At 41.4% G+C, this 22908-nt stretch overlaps 1 protein-coding gene and 1 pseudogene across 2 annotated transcripts in view; one reads left to right on the forward strand and one right to left on the reverse strand.

Moving 5' to 3' along the window:
• LOC5515450 (multiple epidermal growth factor-like domains protein 8) overlaps positions 1 to 17609 on the reverse strand; it is a 30342-nt gene extending 12733 nt beyond the window's left edge. For both annotated transcript variants that reach the window (XM_032385056.2, XM_048732798.1), the window contains exons 1-22: positions 17057 to 17609; positions 15621 to 15784; positions 14776 to 14988; positions 14047 to 14227; positions 12825 to 12916; positions 12293 to 12503; positions 11322 to 11511; positions 10591 to 10733; positions 10241 to 10486; positions 9143 to 9789; positions 8003 to 8218; positions 7157 to 7399; positions 6400 to 6497; positions 6099 to 6230; positions 4860 to 4967; positions 4443 to 4673; positions 4030 to 4181; positions 3534 to 3744; positions 2855 to 3455; positions 2409 to 2732; positions 2065 to 2160; positions 1478 to 1649 (exon numbers count right to left, since the gene is read on the reverse strand). In XM_032385056.2, the coding sequence (XP_032240947.2) occupies positions 1478 to 1649; positions 2065 to 2160; positions 2409 to 2732; positions 2855 to 3455; positions 3534 to 3744; positions 4030 to 4181; positions 4443 to 4673; positions 4860 to 4967; positions 6099 to 6230; positions 6400 to 6497; positions 7157 to 7399; positions 8003 to 8218; positions 9143 to 9789; positions 10241 to 10486; positions 10591 to 10733; positions 11322 to 11511; positions 12293 to 12503; positions 12825 to 12916; positions 14047 to 14227; positions 14776 to 14988; positions 15621 to 15784; positions 17057 to 17246 (4861 nt within the window). In that variant the 5' untranslated portion in view covers positions 17247 to 17609. The remainder of the gene's footprint in view (positions 1 to 1477; positions 1650 to 2064; positions 2161 to 2408; positions 2733 to 2854; positions 3456 to 3533; positions 3745 to 4029; positions 4182 to 4442; positions 4674 to 4859; positions 4968 to 6098; positions 6231 to 6399; positions 6498 to 7156; positions 7400 to 8002; positions 8219 to 9142; positions 9790 to 10240; positions 10487 to 10590; positions 10734 to 11321; positions 11512 to 12292; positions 12504 to 12824; positions 12917 to 14046; positions 14228 to 14775; positions 14989 to 15620; positions 15785 to 17056) is intronic.
• Positions 244 to 1306, forward strand: LOC116619835 (annotated as a pseudogene).
• Positions 17610 to 22908: the final 5299 nt, after the last annotated feature.

Below are 22908 nucleotides of genomic sequence, written 5' to 3' on the forward strand. Positions count from 1 at the left end.
GAGAATTGTTTATGAACAATTGTACGATTATCTCAGTGAGAACCATTTAATTTCTAGCCTTCAATCAGGCTTTCGGTCAATACGACTGGGCTTTTAACATTGACAAAGGGAATGTAAACGCAGTGGTCTTTTTAGATCTTAAAAAAGCCTTTGATACCATAGATCACGGCATTCTTTTGTCCAAATTAAATTTCTACGGGATCTCAGGTATTACACACGAATCGTTCAAATTCTACTTATTTAATCGTACTCAAAGGTGCTCTGTGAATAATTCTCTCTCGGGTCCCAAATTTCTTACTTGTGGTATTCCCCAGGGGACCATTTTGGGACCATTACTATTTTTGCTTTACATCAATGATCTCCCTAACTGTCTTGTTAATTCTTACCCACACATGTATGCTGACGATACTCATCTGACGTATGCCAGTAATAATGTGGGGAGCATAGAATCAAATTTGAATCAAGATCTCGCTAACGTAAGTGATTGGCTTAAAGCCAACAAACTGACCCTTAATAAATCTAAAACTGAATTTATGTTGATCGGCTCGCGCCAAAGACTAAGTACCTTTGAGAACTCTCCTCGTTTAGTTCTCGATAATTCCCTAATTAAGGAAGTCCCTAATACAAAATCTCTAGGAGTCTGCGTCGATCAGCACCTCTCCTGGAACGCGCACATTACTAATATTTCCAAAAAATCAAGAGATGTCGCCCATTTGTTCCACTCGAAACACTAAGGTACGCTTTTAACGCAATTGTTCAACCCCATTTTGATTACTGCGATGTAGTATGGGGAAATTGTAATAGTACCCTTGCCACAAAACTCCAGAAGCTCCAAAACCGTGCCGCGCGAATTCTGACTTTTAACAGTTTCGATGCCGACGCTCACCCGCTCATCGAGAGCCTAGGCTGGTCGACGCAGGGCCCATATGGCTACTATGGTGTACAAATCTCTTAACGGCCTAGCCCCGGATTACCTTCAATCTAAATTCGAACACCATGTAAGCCACTACCAAATAAGAGATTCTGTAAACAAACTCTCTGTTCCGCAACCCCGCACCAATTATCTAAAGAACAGTTTCCATTATAGTGGTGCAGTTTTGTGGAACAGCCTTCCTCCATACCTACGTCAAGCAGAATCTCTTAACAGCTTTAAGTCCGGCTGTAAGAATTTCTTTTTATAATAACACGGCATTCATGGAAAGCAGGCAATCATTGTAATATCATAGTTTAGATTATATAGTATATATAGAATATTTTTAAGCCCTGATTGTTTTACCGTGTATAAAATAAAGTTTCAAGTTACAAGTTACAAATCATCTCGAAAAGCAAAAATGATCTACCAATGCAGTGAGTAAATGGGATATCAAGTTTAGGAATGGATGGCTACATATTATTATCACCTTTCTTTTGGAAACAGACTGATTTGTTTTCAAATGTGATCGCTGCTTCTTTCCCAAAATGATGTCATGTCACTTACCAGCTGGTTGTGATCCCAGAGGATCCATGATGCTCCACGCCTGGTTGATCACGTGATACTGATACACTCGGCCGTTAAATCCGGAGCCTGGATCATAGCCACCGATTACGGTAATGACGTCACCGACAAGAGTACAAGTGTGTCCGGCGACTGCTATGCCTGGGGTCGAGGGCTATGGGAAAAAATGAGGCAGTCTTGAAATTATTCTTATGTTCGCTGAGAACATTTCAGCACGAATTACGAAGTTTCAGGAAAGAGATCGTGGGGGTGGGGTAGTTTAAAACACAAGTGTCTTTAAACAGATGACCAAACATTGAAGGTCCCGCAATGCTAGCGCTGATGGATACACAATATTTGGAGGTAATGCGAATCTGCGAAGGAGGCTCGCCAACATTTTGTTTATTTTGTTGACAACCAAGCGGTCCCAGCAATGATAGCTCATGTTTGCGCTTTTTGCGCGGGCTTAACAGGCTACAGGATCACAAGCAACAACAGAAATCACGGGTTGTTCCTTTACTGCTGCATGAGCGCAATACGGATCCTATTTAAGAAGGGCAGTTAACTACAAGATTTAACTATTATCTTACCTCTTTACGTGTCCATGAGGGGGGGCTTAGGCTCAAATGCCAGACCTCATTAGACACGCCTTGCTCAGTGAGTCCACCAAATACCACCATAACCCCCTGTGGAGAACACAGTACAGCTCATTTTATATCTATTACAACAGCACAAGTCCCATTATAACGCATGAAGGATACTGATTCACTATATAAAAGAGGTAACGCGAAAACGGTACTTCACGTCACTAGAAGATCAGAAAAAGATCGATAAATTGGGCATTCCGTCTTTCAGATGCAAGCCCTCAAAAGTAATCAAGAAGTCCTATCCTTTATACCATCTCACCTTACAGTCATTTATTTAATCGACATACCGCATGAATCACAGCGCAGTGGAAGTATCGAGGGGTTGGCATGACAACAGCAAGCTGATTGGTTACTACTTGACTCCAGCTCATAGTCACGAGATCAAACTTCATGATGTCACCGAGAGGTCCATACGCCATGGAATAGCCACCAAAAACCCAAAGGGACTGGCCACTAGTCACCAAGCTATGCGCCATGCGTACGAGGGAACTAGTACTACGGTTGCGCGATGTGAGTTCACTAAGAAGTTCCCATTGCCCCTTTCCGTAAGGGACAGCGAGACTGCAGTCGGTGCCTGCATATCCAGGGGCGCAGGTGCACAGACCACTTGCCTGTGAATTAGGAGAATACAATAGATAAGGAAGGAAAACTATTTACTTGTCACGCATCACCAATGTCACACAAACAGCCTGCCACACATGTACGTCACGCATGTATGACACACGCTACTCACCGAGTTGCAAGACCCGTGACCACTACAGTTATTAGGGCAAACCCTGATGGTACAGTCAGGCCCAGTCCAGTCTGAGGCGCACCGGCACGCCTCTCCTTGTGACGTCATAACGCACCGGCGATTACCATGGCAATGGTCGGCACACCTGCGTACAGAGAAGATGGCACCGAAGCCTTTGGAGAGCGACACTGCGGATATGTCTCCTTTGAAGACCACCACCATGTTGCCTAGTGACGCCACCACTGACTGCTGCAGACTGAGAGCACTACAGAAGGAGCCAAGTTTGTAGAATCTCAAAGGAGAAGGGGTGGGAAGCCCAAGGATGAACGGGGGTAGACCATCGTATATAGTCACATGATCAGTCAAGCAGTTGAGGCTCAGGTTGGTAAAGGTCAAGGTGATGTCTGATGTCTGAGGGGGGAGGGCTGGGGGCTCGTAGATAAGCGAGTGACTGGTATTGTGTGACGCAGATATCACCCACACACATCCTGCGCGTGACGGGGGAGTCACGCCATCTCCGATGGCGGTTGAGATGTCGCCTTGCGTGACATTAGTCAAGATACTTCGACTTTTACACTCGTAGTAGCACCGGCCACCATACCTGGAACAAGAATCGCCAGAAGTCACACAACTTACACAGCACCGCGCGTTGCGTGACAAGCTGTCACGTAACCCTCACCTTGGATTCCCTACGAGTCCTGACTTGCAACGCTCACAATTCAGCCCTTCAGTATTATCTTTACAAAAGCACTGCCCTGTCATGCGGTCACACACTCCTAGCGTGACGTCACCGTGTCCATTGCAATCACATGCTTTGCAGCCCTGTGACGTTGTAGCGTTACCATAGGAACCAGGAACGCACAACTCGCAATGGTTTCCATGGGTATAATCTAAGGAAAAATCATTCGTCAGAAATCAAAAGATAACAGTTAAGAACAAAATAGCGTTAAGATATCTTTACAGACACCATAGCTTGGTAGAGAAATTTGTTCAACCAATGCAGACAAAGTTAAGCATGAAATGCATGACTGTTTCATGTTATTGAGGACACCTCGTCATTAAAAAGTTGTTCCATACATTTTCTGCAAATCTTAACCTGTATGAAAGTTATTGGTACCCAAAGGTGGCCTTATAACATTATGTAGGAGGATTCCGCCATAGAGGTGAAGCACTACCTTGGCACTGGTCACAGATGCCGATGCCTTGGTCACATGAGCTGTGTCCGTTACACCCACAATCAATCGTACAGTTGGTTCCAAGCCACCCCAGGTCGCAGTCACAAAGGTAGTTCGAGTTGCAAGTTCCGTGGACGCAGGCGGGGTAGCACCTAAGATAAAATAAAAAGATAGAGTGTACTTATTACTTGAAACTTGCTGAGGTCACCCTGGGTATAACAGCTCAGGGTGTGTCTGCTAGCATTTAGAGGAGAGTAGCCGCCTCCACGTCTGCCTATCTGAAGCCAACTGTCAAGAGCTGGAGGTCTAGGTCGCTCCAGTCATCGTTTGTAAAATCATTGTCAACTGTCACGCAATCTCCAGTCAGGTCACAACACGAGTGACGACCAAAGTGAGGCTAGCTTGTCACTCACGTTTTGTTGCAAGCCGTCTTGCCGTCGCCGGTGTATCCCGGATTACAGATGCAGTGATAAGTCCCGTATGTGTTGACACAGGTCGAGTTGTAATGGCACGAGTCTAGTCCCAGTCGGCACTCGTTCACATCCGGGCACTTGTCGTAGGCCCATGTCGTACTTCCGGTCACGTTGATTGCGCTGCTTGAACACTGGCTGCCGTGAGGACCGCGAAAGTCTCCAGAATAACATCTAACACAGGAGCATATTTATCAACGTCAGGAGCGGGCGCCTCCTCAACGCACACCCCACCCAGCGACTCAATGTACCAAGCTATCCTAATCTTCTAAAATTCATTAATCATCCGTTGATATCAGAAATTCGATGGAATAATACATCTTAAGGATCTAGATCTGAGGGGCTATCTGGGGATGTTACCTTCCCAGGAGAGGGTTGTCTCCGTTACTGCACCAGCCACACTTGATATCAGACAGACAGCTTGAGCAGGTCTTGTGAACAGTGCAATCTCGGCACTTGCCTGAAGGACTGCAATAAAAGACGAGAATCCGTGAGTTGGGACAGTTGGTTATCGCCTTTGCTACGAGAGTTTCCTAGGGTTCTTCGTCCGGTCTCCCTCCCTCAATATAAAGATTTCGACAAAGTTGTCTCTTCACTCTCATAATTCAGCATTCCAAGGAAAGTCTAAGTTGGCAGACCGCTGCTATTTGCCTCACACTATTGGGTTTCGCGTTCGATTCCGGATTCCGCCGAGAGGATACCGTGAAATGTACGAGGCGAACACGAAGCACTCCAACGTACGAATTACCTATCCACCCAATGGTACAAGTGCCGAGAGGATACCGAGAGATGTACGAGGCGAACACGAAGCACGCCGACAAACAACTTACCTATCCACCCAATGGGTACACGTGCCGAGAGGATACCGAGAGATGTACGAGGCGGATACGAAGCATGCCGACGTACGACTTACCTATCCACCCAATGGGTACACGTGCCGAGAGGATACCGAAAAATGTACGAGGCGAACACGAAGCATTTCGACGTACAACTTACCTATCAACCCAATGGGTACACGTGCCGAGAGGATACCGAGAGATGTACGAGGCGAACACGAAGCACTCCGACGTACGAATTACCTATCCACCCAATGGGTACACGTGAAATGTACGAGGCGAACACGAAGTACGAGGATACCGTGAAATGTACGAGGCGAACACGAAGCACTCCGACGTACGGCTTACCTTTCTTCCCAATGGGTACACGTGCCGACAGGAAAACGAGAAATGTAAGAGGCGAACACGAAGCACTCCGACGTACGACTTACCTATCTACCCAATGGGTACACGTGCCGAGAGGATACCGACAGATGTACGAGGCGAACACGAAGCATTTTGACGTACAACTTACCTATCAACCCAATGGGTACACGTGCCGAGAGGATAACGAGAAATGTACGAGGCGAACACGAAGCACTCCGACGTACGACTTACCTTTCCACCCAATGGGTACACGTGCCGAGAGGATACCGACAGATGTACGAGGCGAACACGAAGCATTTTGACGTACAACTTACCTATCAACCCAATGGGTACACGTGCCGAGAGGATACCGAGAGATGTACGAGGCGAACACGAAGCATGCCGACAAACGACTTACCTATCTACCCAATGAGTACACGTGCCGAGAGGATACCGAGAGATGTACGATGCGAACACGAAGCACTCCGACGCTGAATCGCACCACGAGCACCCACTGGAGTCACTCACACACTCAGTGCAAGACTGACGTCTACAAGAAACAGTAAAAAGAACACCAATCAGAGAACAGTTAAAAAGCACAGTTAAAAAGCACGCTTAAACTTTTTAACCCTGCCGAGAATGCACCGCGAACCAAGATTCTTCGTGAATAGCCATTTTGACATTAGAAACTCAGTTTAGAGGGAGATGTTCTATTGTACCTGCTACAAGGTTTCCCGCACTGCGTTCTCACATCTGCAGATGGTATGACATTACGTCTGAGGCATATTCGGTATCTATTCCATTCACACTGTGTATCCTGAAAATAAAATATACAAGACAAATGAACCCTGGTGAATGTATGACGTCACGGTCGAGGGACTCGAGGGGGGAGAGGTGGGGAGGGTCTTCGCAGATGGAAATACGCAAACATGATAAAATCGTGCACCATTTGTAATTCAGAAAGTTGTTGGAAACATTGTTTTTGAATGTTCACTTATCATGAGGGTGGTGGTTCCATTGTACCTTCCCTTTCGGGTTAACTTTGAACATTATTTCTTTCAATTATTGTACTATTGCTAAACTCTTTTGTTGATATAACGATGTCTGTCTGCCTGTCTCAATAAAACTAAAAAATGTCTTGACTAGCCGACTTGTGTGATAAGTTGTTAGGATTCGTTTTTGGGAGTCTTATGGGCAAACGTTCGAGGACTACTCTTGATATCGAGTGATATTGTTGCAGGACGCCAGTCACCTTTACAAGGTAGTTACCTGATTTAAAACGAGTTACCTTGTTTTAAACGATACCTGATTGCAAGCGAGTTACCTGTTTACAAGCGAGTTACCTGGTTGCAAGCGAGTTACCTGTTTACAAGCGAGTTACCTGGTTGCAAACGAGTTACCTGGTTGCAAGCAGGTTACCTGTTTACAAGCGAGTTACCTGGTTGCAAGCGAGTTACCTGTTTACAAGCGAGTTACCTGGTTGCAAGTGATACAGTCCTTGTGGTCGTCGCACTTAACACATTCAGTGTAATTAAGATTTAGGTGACGGATGCGCCCACTGTTATCCTGGCAAGCGGCTCCACTCACTCGTGACATGCACGTACGCGTCACCTCGCACCATCCACAGCTCCGGTCCGTCATGCATTGCATACAGCTGTGAAACGACGAACAGCCAGACCCGCCACTCGAGAATGGCTCTAGGTTCTTCCCGAGGATTGGCTGAAAGAAACAACATCTCACTCTTGCACCAACTCAAATAAGAATCCCTGTTGTCTACCTTTCCAAGTTGGGATAAAACCTAGTTCAGTACCTGAACACTCAATCGGATCTTCAAATTATTTATTATCGACTGTGCTGTCTGAAAATCCTGAACGTAATGGAATAAGGTAGTATGTGTATATTTATGTCAATGGAATACTTGTGTTTGTTTATCGAAAGAGTACACTAAATATGATGATTGGAAACTACTATACGTCTATATGTGAATTGAGAAGTAGGTATGTAAATAGTGTTACAACGGTATGTGTACATATATTGTTACCATATAATAACGATAATAATAAATACTATATGATCAATATGCATTGGGTTTTTTAAAGTTTAATGACTGTCTAGTAATGTGACACCCAAAAAAATTTTTTTCTTAAAAAAAGCAAAATGCTTTGTTTTATGCAGTAAAATAAAATTCCCACTTTTTCGCGTCATGTTCTCGCAAAGGCAAAATCAGTGTTAGTGGTTCTTGAAAAAAAAAATCACACCTTTGTTATTGTTTACATTTAAAGATAACCATTCACGACTTACGTTAAACTACACTTCACTTACAAGTCTTGGAAAATTCGGGTCCTGGTATCCATCCCAGGTGACCTCACAGTTTGTCTTGGCGGTCATCCCGTTCAGCAGTCGCGTCACTTGCAAGTTAACGAAGTACTTTCTATCCTCGCTAGGGCTTGGGAACAGGGGGGCGCTCGAAGGGTTCCGCAGGGCCAAGGCCAGGCAGCTCAGGCTCTGGGCGGTTGTCGGACACTCTGCCACTCGTTCCTATAAGAATCAAGGATTGATGGTTGAACAGTATTCTTGTTTACCGTTTATCTAACGTCGTTTATTTAACTTAAAAGAGAGGCGCTTCTCTTATAGTATAGAAACGGACTGCTCCAGAACTCCTGAGCAATTCTTCCGCGTCAGCCAATACGAGTTAATGAAGTGTGACAAGAGAACGAATGTCTGGTTTTACGTCCTTATCCGAACAGACAGAGGGATTTACAGTCCCCAATGTACAGAGCCGGGTTTTACACATCTCTGAAAAATACCAAGCTGACTTGACCTGGATTGGAATCCGGGGCATTTGGTTTTAGAAAATAAACCTATTGAGCTATTGCGGTTTCCTTCTCGAGCGGCACAACAGTGGTGGTTCAAGCACATGGCACAATATTAAATAATATATATTATATAATATATTGAATATTAAAATGATCCTAGATGAAACAACACACATGTTGACCACTGAGAGCATGTTGACGCAGGAAACATACTTCGGTCACAGGCTTACCAACCTCTCAGTCAGTCTCCAGTCAATCAGTTACTAGCTCGAATATTTTCACGACTGATCACCTGTTGCGGAATCCCTCAACTGCTCAAAAGTTAGAAATACCGCTTATTCTGAATAAATACACATCACAAGACAATGAGAGTTTATTGTGACCATTTTAGGATATAAGACAATTGTAGGACAATTACAGGAGGTGATCAATCGTGAAAATATTCGAGCTAGTTACTGGGATTGACTGAGGACTGACTGAGAGGTTAGTAAACCGGTGCTTTGGTACGCTGGCCCGTTGCCCCATCTTCATTGACCGTCTTACGTACAAGTTCGGAAATAATGCGAGGGGCAGTCAATATCGGGTACATATTATCCAAACTTATCTCGAGGGCTCGCACCCTCTTAAAACAGACATGTCCCTTTACCTTGTTAGAAGCCACGTTATCAGTACTGATGTACATCTTCCCTGAGCTCATTTGGATGTTCCCCACTTCCATCCACATCTTATACGCCTGGAGGGGCGCGCTGCGGTACTTGTATGGGTAAACAAACCCGCTCACGTGCTTCTCAAACACAGTGGTCAATAACGCATTAACAGCGGACATTTGGATAGACGTACTGGACTCACTGATAATATGGACAAAGTCAGGGTTGGACAGGTTCACGGGGTACGTGTGTGAAACCTCGACAAGACCGGGCGGGAAGTCGAGGGAGCGGCATTGATTTACAGAGGAGGTAAGGAACTGTGATGAAGTGCCCCACCAGCCTTTAGTGAAGGGGGCCTTGCAAGCTCCTGATGGGGATGAGGTCGGGTAACACAGACTGTCCTGTACGCACCAGCCACAGTGCGGCACATGGTTGACGCCCCATGCCAGGCAGGACTTGCATGTGTCATGGACGCTGCAGGATCCTGGACAGGTACCAGTGGACCAGCCAGACAGGCACTTGCTGGATTCCTGGACAGCAAAGCATTTAGAAGCAGGATTTCCAGAGCACCATCCACAGGCAGGGTCAAGCTTGCAGCTACTGTCAGAAGTTAGGGCTTTGCAATGAGACCCTTTAATGGCAGCACCTACAAAAAGAATGGTGAATGGTGAATGGTTTGTAGAAATGAGACTTATACTTCTTCACTTTAGTCTGATGGTCTTATGCACAATTTAGGAAGCTTTTCAATAAGACAATATAACAAAATCTTTGATTGTCCTTTAGATATGATGAGTGTATCAATATTTTTCCTCAACTACCTACATTCCAGGGCCTAACAAAGCGCCCGGTAACCTTAAAACGATATTTAGTTTCTTTGTAACTAGTTTTCCACATATTTTAATTTATTTGAGCTTCTTTGTTTTTATTGTACGAATTCAGTCAGGCCAGAAAAAAACGAGTCCCGTCAAATCGTTTTCTTATGCAAAGCTATTTTTAGCTAGTCTTAAACTCTCATTCAGTATTTTCAAAGTCTCAAGTCCTAAAAAAATTCATACGGAATTTAAACCCCTTTAAGAGCCAATAAAGACAACACCTACCTGTTTGATTGACAACAGCAACACCCTGTGGCAACTTATATGACATCATGTCACCCAGTGGCATCCCTGCATAGCCACCCAACACCATCATGACCGAGTCCCTCACCAGACCCAAATGTGAGAACCTCCCCCTTGGGCCCGAGGGCGGGGCTAGAAATGGGACCCACTTGTGACATGGGATGTGGTAGAAGTGTAGAAGGCCATCATAACATGTCTCATCTGAGCCATGAGTGTGTCTATTGCCACCTAAACACAAAGATGGAATTTAATAACGGGAAGTGAAAACCTGCCTCTCTACAGTGGTCTATAAGGATGTTAAGCCATATAAGATCAAGACAAAATGGGCTTACCAAAAACAACGAGGTAGTCCCCACTTAGAATGGCTGAATGAAACGCTCGCTTTGTTGGTAAGTTAGCACCATCTGTTTTCAATTCTGTCCACACCAACTCATCAAGGTGAAACATAGAAAGTTTATTGGACCGTTCGCTGGCCCTGTAATGTACACAAACAAACCACACAGCACGCTTCAGAATGGACTTGCAAGACCATAACAGAGCTGGACAAAAGCACTTACATAGCATTATGAATACCATGTCAAATTGCAGTACCCTACTACATGCAGAAGAACACTGCAGTGACGCTACAAGCGTGAGCTGTTTAGAAGTTTTTTTAATGTACTCTTTTTTTTCTATTGTGCAATCAAAATTTTTTTATAGAAAAGATACTACAATCCACTGTGTACTTAAATTGCACCAATGATAACAATGGCATTTTGAATAATTCTTTTGGAGAATATATGTGAAGCATTTTCAGATTATTTGAAACACCTCAGTTTTCATAGCAGTATGAAGAAATGTTTTATTTCTTGAATTACAAATGTCAGCAGTCAATAAAGTTATCTTCCTTTTTCATTCAGTTTTGTAGTATCACAAATAAAATATGCTAATGAAGTAATAGGCACCACCTCTCGCGGAAACAATGAGGAACTAGAAATTCAAAAACACACCATTTAAAATCCTTAGCCAAAAAACCAAAACATATAATTCAGTTGGCAATCTGGCTCTCTGTTCATGAACATACCTTACACCCAGTGGCATAAATCCGCCAAAGACGATGAGAGAGTTGGTGTCTGAATGGTACACAGTGCTGTGTCCAGCCACCTCCAGAGAGAGTAGCTTGCCAGACTTGTAGACAACCTCAGACCAAGTTCCACCAGGACTCAATGAGTACATGAACATGGCAGACGAGAAACTTGTATTGGCAGTGCGACCTAAAAACGTCATATGAAAGTTAAAGCTTTAAACAGAAGCAGACATTGGCAGTATAAACCAATGCGATGGTAAACCTGTGGTATCTAAGCCCAGTCCTACACGTTCTCTTTCTCCATTTTTCATCTTGGATTTTATGGCTTATGTTTCTTATTATCAGTTGATCTCTAATATACCAATTCTTCTCTTCACTTTTACAAACCTAAACGGCAGACAATCTGGTTGAAACTTTCTTACCGTCTGGTTTTACGTCCTTTTCCGAGCAGACAGAGGGATGTCGGGTACATATTATCTGAACTTATCTCTAGGGCTCGCGCCCTCTTAAAACAGACATGTCCTTATAGAAGCCAAATTATCAGTACTGATGTACATCTTCCCAGAGCTCATTTGGATGCTCCCCACTTCCATCCACATGACAACTTTCTGGTTGACATGACCGACCTTCCTGGTTGTTTCATTACCTTAGTGGATTCCATCATGCATCAAAATCGTGGGACTTTTATGGCTTTGTGAGTCCAGATCACATGACACAGGCCAATAAGCTGTGTGGTGGAGCAGGTCCCTACTTAGCCAGTTATTTATTGTGTTTAGATGGAATAAAATAAATCCTTAAGAACTTAGACAAGGGGAGTTCAACTTGAGAATTCCCTTCGTGCCTAAGTGGAAACACATCATCTAATGACTGCAGTACATATTTGAAATTCTAATTGGGAGCCTTAAAAAAAGGGAACCCCCATCCCCCCAAAAAGATAACATTGCAAACTATAGAAATTGTGGGCTTACCCCCATACACATAAAGCTTGTCCCCTACGATGTTAGCAGTGTGATCCACAACAGGAGGTGGGGTATTGGGGTCACTGACAGCTAACTGCGCCCATAGTCTGGATGTCAGATTAAACTGCCAGAGCTCATTAGATAGACCAGTTCCAGTATCGCCTCCAAACACCAGCAGACTGTCTTTGTACAAAGACACAGTGTGGGAGTGACGTCCCATCTAAAAAAATGAACAAAATGTAGAGTCACAGCTTGCATTATAAAGAAAGCAGGGCTGTAGTAAAGCTGGAAGAGCTGAGAAGCAACATCCTTGAAAAAGAGAACAGAAGACACTATTTTACGCTTCCACACAATATACACGAAACATCAATTTCCATTGACTAATTCAAGACTCTTTCAAGTATTGTTAATACAGCATTAGGCTCCCATCCTGGATGGTTATTCTGACGATTCTTGCAAGTAGGTTACTGTGTTTTGAAATATAACAATAACAAAGGAGTGGCTCATTAACATTCTTTAATGTATTGCATTAGATACTCACAGGTTTAGGATCAGAAGTTATAATTTTTCTCCATTGGCCAGAGGAGATATTGAATTCCAAAATATCATCAAAAATTTTATTAAGATTAAAACCTGAAAAATAAAACAAAATATAATCATCAAAAACAGTGTTACTATGTAGCAATCAGTCAATCCCTTACATACCATTTCTTACATACCAAAACTTATTGGGCATTATAACGGGGCTTCTGGAATTACGCGAAAAAAAACTCAAAATTACGCGGATTCTTTGCTAAATTACGCGCTAAATTACGTAGATATTCAATCATTACGCGCTACATTACGCTTGATTTTGCAATACATGTTTCTTTAAAAAATCAAAATTTTGCAGGATTCTTTACTGAATTACGCGCTAAATTACACGGAATATCAACTGTTACACCCAAACTTCATTTTGTACCTAAGGAAAGCACGAAATAACTTGAAAAGGTTTATTTTATTGCGCGAAAATATCTTAGGCGAGTTTTCATTGGCTCCTAAGCACCAGCCAATTAAAAAAGGTATTTTATTATTAGTACTAGGCCTTCGCAGTTTAGCAAAAATCGCCTATTTATTTGTTTTGAATTCAGTTTGAAATATTGCACTCTTACGAATAATATCTCTCTTTTTTTTACGAGAAATAGAGGTAAGAACCCTAAAAGAACACATCAGCTGTGCACTTAAATGTTTTGTCTTTCAAAATTTCGGAAATTTGTGGTTTACGCGGATTACGCGGAGAAAGCCAAATTATGCGCTTCTGCACAAGCGCGTAATTCCAGAAGCCCTGTTATAAGGATCAGGATGTCTTATTTAAGTTGTTGCAAAGAAGGGAGACAGTTAGGTGAGGTTGAGGAGAATGTTATTAATTATAGAGAGGTGGAGATTGGAGAATGTAAAAAGAAGGGGCAAAGGCTGTTTATAGCATTGGGGGAAGGGAGGGGGAGCAATGGATGAGAAATAAAAGGTTATATGGTTGAGAGGTGGCAGGAGTATGTAGGAGCAGAGGGGGTAAAAGGGGAAAGCAGAAGAGAAGAAGTGAAGGGAGGGAGGGATAGGAGGAAGAGGAGAGGTAATACAAGTAGGGACATGAAGGGGAACAGAAGGGAACTTAGGAGGCGGTTAATGAGAAAGTTAACTGGAAGGGGAATTTCCCTTCCAGTATTCATCCAACAGCTTCTTTATGCATATCCATCTGTGCAAAGTTTAAAGAAAATATCACATACCTCCAAATATATAAATTGAATCAGCTGAGTTGAAATAAACTCCACCAAAACTAGTTCTAGGGGTAAATATGGCAGACTCTGTGACCATGGGGTACCACATGTTGTCGCCTGTGTTGTTAAGGAGGGACAAAGAGCAGGAATCCCCTGTATATCCAACAGCACAGGCACAAAAACCAGCAACCTGGAAAATAGGAACATCTCAGCTTGAAAACTATGCCATAAAGCAATAAAATAATTAACAGTATAAATAACAATCCATTATGGCACTAGAAAAAAAGTATTTTTTCTTTTAATCTTTTACCAGCAATAATAATAGAAGCACACTTAAGGACTCAGAAAATAGCCAAAATCTCACAAATGTTTTAAAAGTTTCTTAGTTTTTAAAGGGTGTCCCAAAATCTTGGATTTTTTTTTACTAAGCCTGAAGTTCATCACTCAAACAGAAAATAAAAATTAAAAAGATGCAGGCCTTTGTCGAGCTTTAAAAAACATTATCATGATAAATCAAGCAACTAGTTTTTTTATTAAAAACCTTGCGATGACTACCCAGGCCCTATAACCAGGGTTTATCTATTTGATATACCATTATATCTTTGTAATATATTATTGTCTTAACTTACACTGGTACTGCTAACTCTTTAATTTTATTGAGTGGACCTTCAAGTCAATTTGTGGTGGTTCTGCCCCCCCCAGCTACTGGATGGCCTCATTCCTCACCCAGATACTCACATTATTGCAGAAACCCTGACCAGATCCTTGGTTACAGTTATCTGGACACCATGGCAAGTTGCAGGAAACACCATGCCACTGTGACTGGCACTGACAGACACCACTATCACAAGCACCATGTCCAGAACATCCATTGGTGCAGTTTGCGATGCTGTAGTTGGCAGTAAATCCTTTCAGCACATAGTTTGTGTCACTATAGAGGTTCAGCAGCATCTGAAAGAGATCAACGAACTATAGATAAATGTGCAGAGTAATTTTTTATCATCTTTTGTTGAACATAGCTTACTCTATCTCTAAAATGCAAACAAAAACAATCATACAGTATATATAAGGATAATTGCTTGAAATAATTTTGAAGTCCATTCTTCTTTCTATAAAATTATCTTGCATATAAAGTAATTACATGCATAATCAACAAATAATATAAGTCTCAACTAGTCCTTTTTATGCAAGTTCTACTTAGGCCCAACTATCCACACTCCCCTCTCACAACAGAGGGAATCAGGCAATGAATCTTTTTTCGTTTGAAAGATAAGGAATAAATAAGCAAACAAAAACGTCTTAATCAATTGCAAATGGTGGCAACTCTTTTTTAGGTAAGTGTAGTATTATAAACAGATAAAAATTCTTCACGATTTAGAATAAGGTGAATGCATCTTCAGAATATCCTTCGCAAATAGTGGAAACCTGGCTTCTATTAACACTTTTAATAGACACACCACCTCACTCTTAATCCAGCATTCAGCAACGACGAGGATAAAGCTCATACAGTACAAGCTTGGCCAAAAATTAATGTAACTTTCCCAAAAAAAATTAGCCCTTTATTATTCTGTTTTATGGCGCACCTGTCCAGAATGAGCAATGACTTTTCCAGGTAACTGCTCTCCACTCAGACTGGCCAGCAGTGGGGATATATATGACGGACCATCATGGATAAATAAGTAGTCATAGGTGCACTCTGTACCATATTCCAGGAAATTAAGGGTGATCGTCATGTTTGGGCGTGGAGCTGCAAAGAACATGATAAATAATTAACAGTAAATGCCCCTCCTCACCCTCAAATATGCTGGTCCTGACACCCTATGGCACTAATTTGGACTAGTCATACTACCATCTCAACCATTTGTGTACTAAATAAGTTATACAAGTACATTATATATGTTAAAGACTAGAATTACATAGTTCCACAGGCGAACTAAGATAAAAATTGGTCCCTCATGATCCTTCGGGAAAATAAAATATAATTTGAAGTCGTGTCTTAACTGTTTCCTCAATAAAGCTAGTTCCTCAAGAAAATTTCCCCCACCAGAGAAGGAGGTAGGGGAAATTTTCTCTAGAGGGACTGAACCCCTTTCTGCACCACAATTCCACTTAAAAACAACACACAAGGCTAATATAGTAATGTAATTAGCTTTATTGAGGAAACAGTCAAGACACACAAATTATATTTTATTTTCCCAAAGGATCACGAGGGACTGATTCTTATCCTGGTTCGCCTGTGATAGTTTAGAAAAGTAGAAGTTCATTTCATCCATCCCACTACCTCCCCTCCCCTCCCTTGGCTGCCAAATAGCAGTGCTTCCTTTTGAGAACAGATGCCAGATTTCACATCATTTTTATACTATCTACACCAACACCCCGTCCAACCTTGGTAGTAGATCCCAGCTGCATACAATGGGCGAATGAAACACTTATTTTCAAGGCAATAAACATAAATGATGCACTAACATAATTTAAGGCAATGTTTGTCATTTACAAAGACATGGGAGAGCATTATAAACCTCAAAGAGAAATATCTAGCATTTGGTTAACAAAAGGTGTGCATATATCAATGAACAGAAAATCCAAACAATAATGTCATGTTAAATAATTATTTTAAGATTTTTTGACACAACAAATGATATGCAATGTGTGTTTTTTTCTTTTAGTACGTTGTCATATCTGGCGGTTTTATCTAACAAATTAACGAATAAATATAGGTTTTATAACTCGTCAATTTAACTCCGGAAAACTCTTCAGCCAGCAGCTGCACAAAAATGAAATTATCTCTCGTAAGGTAAGGGAAAAAAAAGAAATATTGCTCAAAATTTAAGCATACAATTATTTTCTAGCTCCCTATCTAACAGAGACAATCGCTAGTGACATGAACATATCTTGAGGTAAATTTTCGAGAACGTAAATGATCTAATTCACAATTTCTCCTTAATAAAAAATATAACTAGACTACATCTTCTCACGCAGATCGACATAATCAAACAACTATATCTTTACTCAAACTTACCCTTTATCAACCATTCGCACTGTGTATTCTCTGGATAGTTAGATGGGCCATCAGATATCGTCCCGTTTAGTTCAGTTAACACCGTTCTACCACCGCAAATGGCTCTCGATCGGCACACAAAACCGACAAGGATGATAACAACAACATTAAGAAGAGTTGTACCAGTTCTGTATACGCTAATGACTCCCATTTCTTTCAATATGGAAGATTTTTAGCCCGTTAGCGGATATCTAGTACCCGCTAATTTCTCTGTCCGTGTCGCGCTAGCCTTGAAGTGGATGTATGCGCTCATTTAGAGTAATTATCGAGTTCCTTCATTTCCAAGCACCACACGTAGTAACAAGCAACTTCGCTTCATCTTCGCGGTAGACCCTCATTTAACGGGCCTTTTGAATGCATTCCCTCATATCAAACACTCATCTTTTTTAAATGGTATTGGTTGTTAAGCTGTGTAGTTGGATAAACCACAAATTAAGTAGGTTTCGCTGTTTTGTGGCGACGTAATAAACTACTTCGAATGTTTTCACGACTGGCTGGCTTCTCTCATCTTGGGCCCAATTAGTCACGTGACGATAGCGATCTACCACAGGGAGCCAGTGAGGGTCCCAAAAAGGGTACCAAGAGTGACGGGGCCGTAGTAAGGGAGGTAGGGCACTGGGGGCATGTGCCCTCCCTTAATATTTTCAAAAAATAATCAGGAAATGACCAGTAGGGGCGTGGCTGTTCCCCCCAATATTTTCTATGTTTCTGTATTGTGCTCCCCCTCCCAAATGTTTCGTGATCTGCTACTGCACTGAAAGTGTGAGACAAAAAAAACTTAATACGTGCAGGGGCTCATAAGTAGGGGCAATCAACTCCCCCACATTCTGGTATTATGTAATACCTAGTAAACAATAGCGACATCTCGACATAACGACATGGGCGCGCGCAGTCTTATCTTCGACATAACGACATAAGAAAAAAACTTGTTTTTTTTCTTTTATGTCATTATGTCCATGTCGTTATGTCGGGCTAAACATACTGCGCGCTCCCATTTCGTTATGTTGTTATGTTGCTAGTGTGCACTAGGCATAAGTGTCACGGCGTTTCCTTAGGATCAGGCTATTTTTAGACGCGCGGATTACCCAATCAAATTCGACCTTTGTGTTGACGTTTTGGCTGAGCTCAACTGCACGCGCAGTCTCAGACAACAAGCTATGTTCTCTTTTCGGTATTTTAACTTTTGTTTCTCTCTTTTCTTTTATATGAATCCAACCCTACCTACAACTTTGAATTCAAGCTTGCAATTCTTTTGTTAAAGAAACAATAATATTCTTCCTAACTGCAATTTCCGCGTGCAGAATCACGTCACTTGCGCGCGTCTAAAAATAGCCTGATCCTCGGGAAACGCCGTGACAATTAAATAATACAGATGATTGCCCCTACTTATGAGCCCCTGATACGTGAAAATAAAAGCGTTTGAAGAGACAGAAATTGATGGTGTGACTGCGCCCCCCAAAAAATCCCGAGGCTTTTTTTCTCGTGTGACTTGCGCCACCGTTCGGCTTCTCCCTCTCGGGCCTTTCATCTTTGAATGAGCCAAACACACGCTGGTACAGACGGCGCCAAGCGTTTAATGCCCGAACAAATGCTTACGCACTTCTTTGTATTTCCAGCGAGTTTTGCGCAAGTTATTATGAAGCACAAGAAGAATATAGATAAGTTTTCAGTGTTTTCGAGAGTTTCGAGAATTGCTTGGGATTTGTTATCTACAACAAACGCCAAAAAATGTGATTGGAAATAAAATTCAAAAACCGTGCGCGCTCGCTCGCTATTCTCTATCGCGCGCGTAAAAATAACGAAACCTAAAAATATTTTGCTTCAAAATCTTTTAAATTTCAGACGCGTCCTTGTTTAACTTCAAATTCAAAGATGAAAAATTGTAGCAATCTCTTAGCTATCCAAAATCGAGTAAAAACGACCGGGACTCAACTCTGCCGCCATATCAAGAAAATTTAGCCAAAAATTGTCGTTTTTGCCAAACGCGGCCACTTCCATATAAGGGAACTAATATATTCCTTATTTGGAAAAACTGCATGATTCTTGTCAGTTGCCGTACCGCAATTGCTTCGTAAACATTATGACTTGTAATTAGAAGAGAAAAACAGTGACTGTGACCATCTTTGGTCAATGGAGAACCATATCTTGGCACCGCCCTTGGCTATACATGACACCTACGAATTTTGGTTGTTACACAATGTTTCTTTCACGAGATATGAATGTTTTTTTATTTTGATGACATAAGCATATTTTGCTTCTAGCGACGTCATTGATGACGTCACAATCACACCAAAGACACCAATGTGACACCTACCGAGTTTGGTTGGGAAACAATGTTTCTTTCAAGAGATATGAATGTTTTTGCTTTAATCACGTCACAACACGTGACCATATTGTTGCATCCCCCTTGACACCTTTATGACACCGAGTTTGGTTGCCATATGATGTTTTCTTCTTGAAATATAAATATTTTTGTATTTTCATGGACGTCAGCCAGTCAGCATATTTTTACTTCTAGTGACGTTATCGATGACGTCACCAATACATGAATACCGTGACCACAGTCTTGCACTTCCCTTGACACATACATGACACCTGCCAAGTTTGGTTGTCATACGATACGGACGGACATCGCGTCACGAAAACTCGAGACGGTGGGTTACCAAAATTTGTTACCATATTTGTTTAATATACCACCAATTTACAATTTACAATTTTAGAGCAGCCATTGTGTTAGGTCATCTTTCCAAGATATCTCGTGCAAGGCTTCGAAGCGGTGGAGTAAAATTATGGAAGATGGTGAGTATTTATCCGAAGGGAATTGGAGCTCTGCAGCGCCATGTTTGACCGATTTCGAACCCAAACACATGTAGAAATTTGCCAAGATCTCTCTACAATAATATTTCTGGGCTTAGAAAAAAATATTTTAAGAATAAGGGGTTATGTAGCTTTCGAAATCGGTATGTCTCTATATTGGACGCGACGCCAGTTGCTGGGACGTTTGCTTTCTTTAAACAATATCGTGTTGAGCTCTGCACATCACCGACATAATAGGAAACAAGGGCCCTCCCTACACCGTCAAGTGGACTGCTTCGTTTGATAGCTAGCCTAGCCGTATTTATTGCTATCATTTTTTGCTTATTTTGGCTGATTTTAAAACCAGAAATCTTATACAGCGCTGCCAAAGTTTATTATTGTATAGCTAAATTGAGTAAAAATAAAATAAAATTAGTGTGTGAGGCTGTAGTCTCAGTTGGCTCCTCTGCAATAAGGCCATCATAAATAATAAGCTACTGTACTCTATAAATCAAATTGAAAAGAAACCCCTTCCTCTTTTCTTAATATAATTGTTACAATTTATTTCAGATATTGACCATGGCAAAGAAGATGAAGATAAGTAAATATATAAGGATGGACAGAGAGATCATTGAATTTTCTCCTTTTTTCCACTCTTAGTGATAAAAAAAACTTATACTATTCTTTTTATTTGTTTTATTTGTTCAAGCTATGTGTTACTGACTATTACACCTTTTGAAAGTATGGTTACAAACTGACCCCCCCAGTTCTGTAGCACTGTCAAGAAAATATGGGGGCCCGCATTTACAAAGACAATGATTAAAGAACGCTGCTTGGTGGAAAAATGGTATGAGATTATATGGCTTTCAACGTTAATGGAGATTTGCACCCCAGCCTCTGCTACGGCCCTGCCCCTGGTCCATGGACCCCTTGTTGAAAATAGGTTTTCTAGTAATAACATGTTTTCTAGTGAGGGAAGGGTTTTCTACTTCTAGTGTGATCCGAGTATAAGCCATGAGCATGGATGAAGGTTGGTTAAAAAGTTTCTATGTATTAAATCTCCAGAGCTAACATAGTATTATACTTCTGGGTTTTTTAATTCACACTAAAACATAATATAAGACACAGCATATTGTGCATTCAAAAGGTGCAATGGGCTTTTGAAATGAGAGGGGATCTATGATTATTTCACATCACTTTTATAAATGGTGCTTGATTGTTAAAATTGTATGATTGCACAAATTGTTTCCACTTTTCTCCCATTTACTCTGACTGAAAATTTTCTACCAGAAAGAATTCAAATCATTAGAAAATGATTTGTTTTCTAGATATATTGCATTATACATGTGCTGTAAAAACATTTACAACATAACATGTGTCCACTGCATTTCTTTGGGATTGAATATTTTACCAACAGGCTTGTGTATTTTGGGGGTGGCAAGTTTCCATCCTTTTTGGGTGTATGACTTTTTGAGCTCTGTTGGACCATTCCATCATGTTTATAACTGAATACTCCCCCCCCCCCCCCCCTTCCAACCCACCCCTGGGCAATTGTCCCTTTAAACCTCAAAGGCATATAAATCCTAAGCCCATTCAGCCTTTCGGCTATCAAGTCATAGCCCATTCATGCTCTAGGGACATTGTCAAATATTTAAATTTAAGAGTTATACAAACGATGGGCTGGTTGGTACAAGCCAAGCAAAAAAAAATTCAAACTGTGTCTTCTATTTGTTTTATTTGATATTCTGTGTACCACATGTTTTTTGTGTGTAAGAGATGAGATAATATGAGCTTATACCACCATTAAGCCATTAAAACAAATATGAAATACTCTATGTGTCAAGTCATTTTCTGCAGTGGTTGATCCAGGTGTGGTTCTGTGGTCCAATGGTCCAATCCTTTTTAAGCACAAAGCTATTGTAATAGTTTTCATAAATTGAACCACCTTTGAAAAATTCTAGACCCCATTGAGCTTTTAACAGCGCCTGCACAAGGCAATTTGAATACTGAATGTTCATGATCGACCGACAAACTCGGACGGACTGCACTTATAACTTATTGAAACTAAACACAACACACCGTAAGGCATGTATTTATGCATGCATTATGAGCTTCGGAGGACGCAACGAATACCATTTGCAGTACTGAGTAGTCAACTCCAGGGTCAAGAATCCATGCCTGCTTGTCCACCGTTAAGTGTGCCTTCGAATTCCAGTATAATTACGCTTCCAAGCTGTAATTCAATCGTAATGACCATCATCCTCGCCGTCATCTATTGACTATAGCGAATCGGACTTTCCCACCAAACATAGCCATTCGAAATATAAATTTTTAACACATCTTTGCGCCCAAAGGCTTTTTACAAATCTTTCCAGACCCTACCAAAAAGCAGAAAGATACTGTTTTATGCTCTTATTCTCGTCTCTCTATGGCCGCGAGTGTTATGACGTCATCTTACAATTTGATTTGTGATTGGTTGTTTCAATGTTTTAATGCCTCGAATGTCAAAACAAAAAAGTGTTTCAAGAAAAGGAAATATTCTGAGCTGGTATGTTCCAATTGTGACGTGCGTAAAAACTATTTTTAGAACAAGCAGTTATTTTTAGATACGTCTCTGATTGGTTAGCGCTCACGTTTCCTAGCAACATGAGTCCGGCAAAGGATGTTTTGGAAATCTTTTTGACCGAAAATCCGAGATATTTAACAGGCCATCGGCTCTAAATTATCAATCACCACAAAGAAACTTTAAATAGACATACTGCTTTGATAATTTTGAAATATTTTTCGCGCTTACCGCAAAAAAGTTATTGGATATTGTTACGTTTTCTACCTGAAAACAACCATTTTTGAAGCCGTGCAATCACAGGTATCCCAAGCTCTGTGTGTATGAATAAATTATATGAATATGTTTACTGTAAACAGGAAGTTTACAAGTACAACTCCCTGCTGTTAACCATGACGGCACACAAAGTAACGTGAACCACTATAATTTATTCATACACACAGTGAGCTTGGGG

Source organism: Nematostella vectensis, chromosome 9 (genome assembly GCF_932526225.1).
Source record: "Nematostella vectensis chromosome 9, jaNemVect1.1, whole genome shotgun sequence".
In the NCBI taxonomy this organism is placed as follows: domain Eukaryota; kingdom Metazoa; phylum Cnidaria; class Anthozoa; order Actiniaria; family Edwardsiidae; genus Nematostella; species Nematostella vectensis.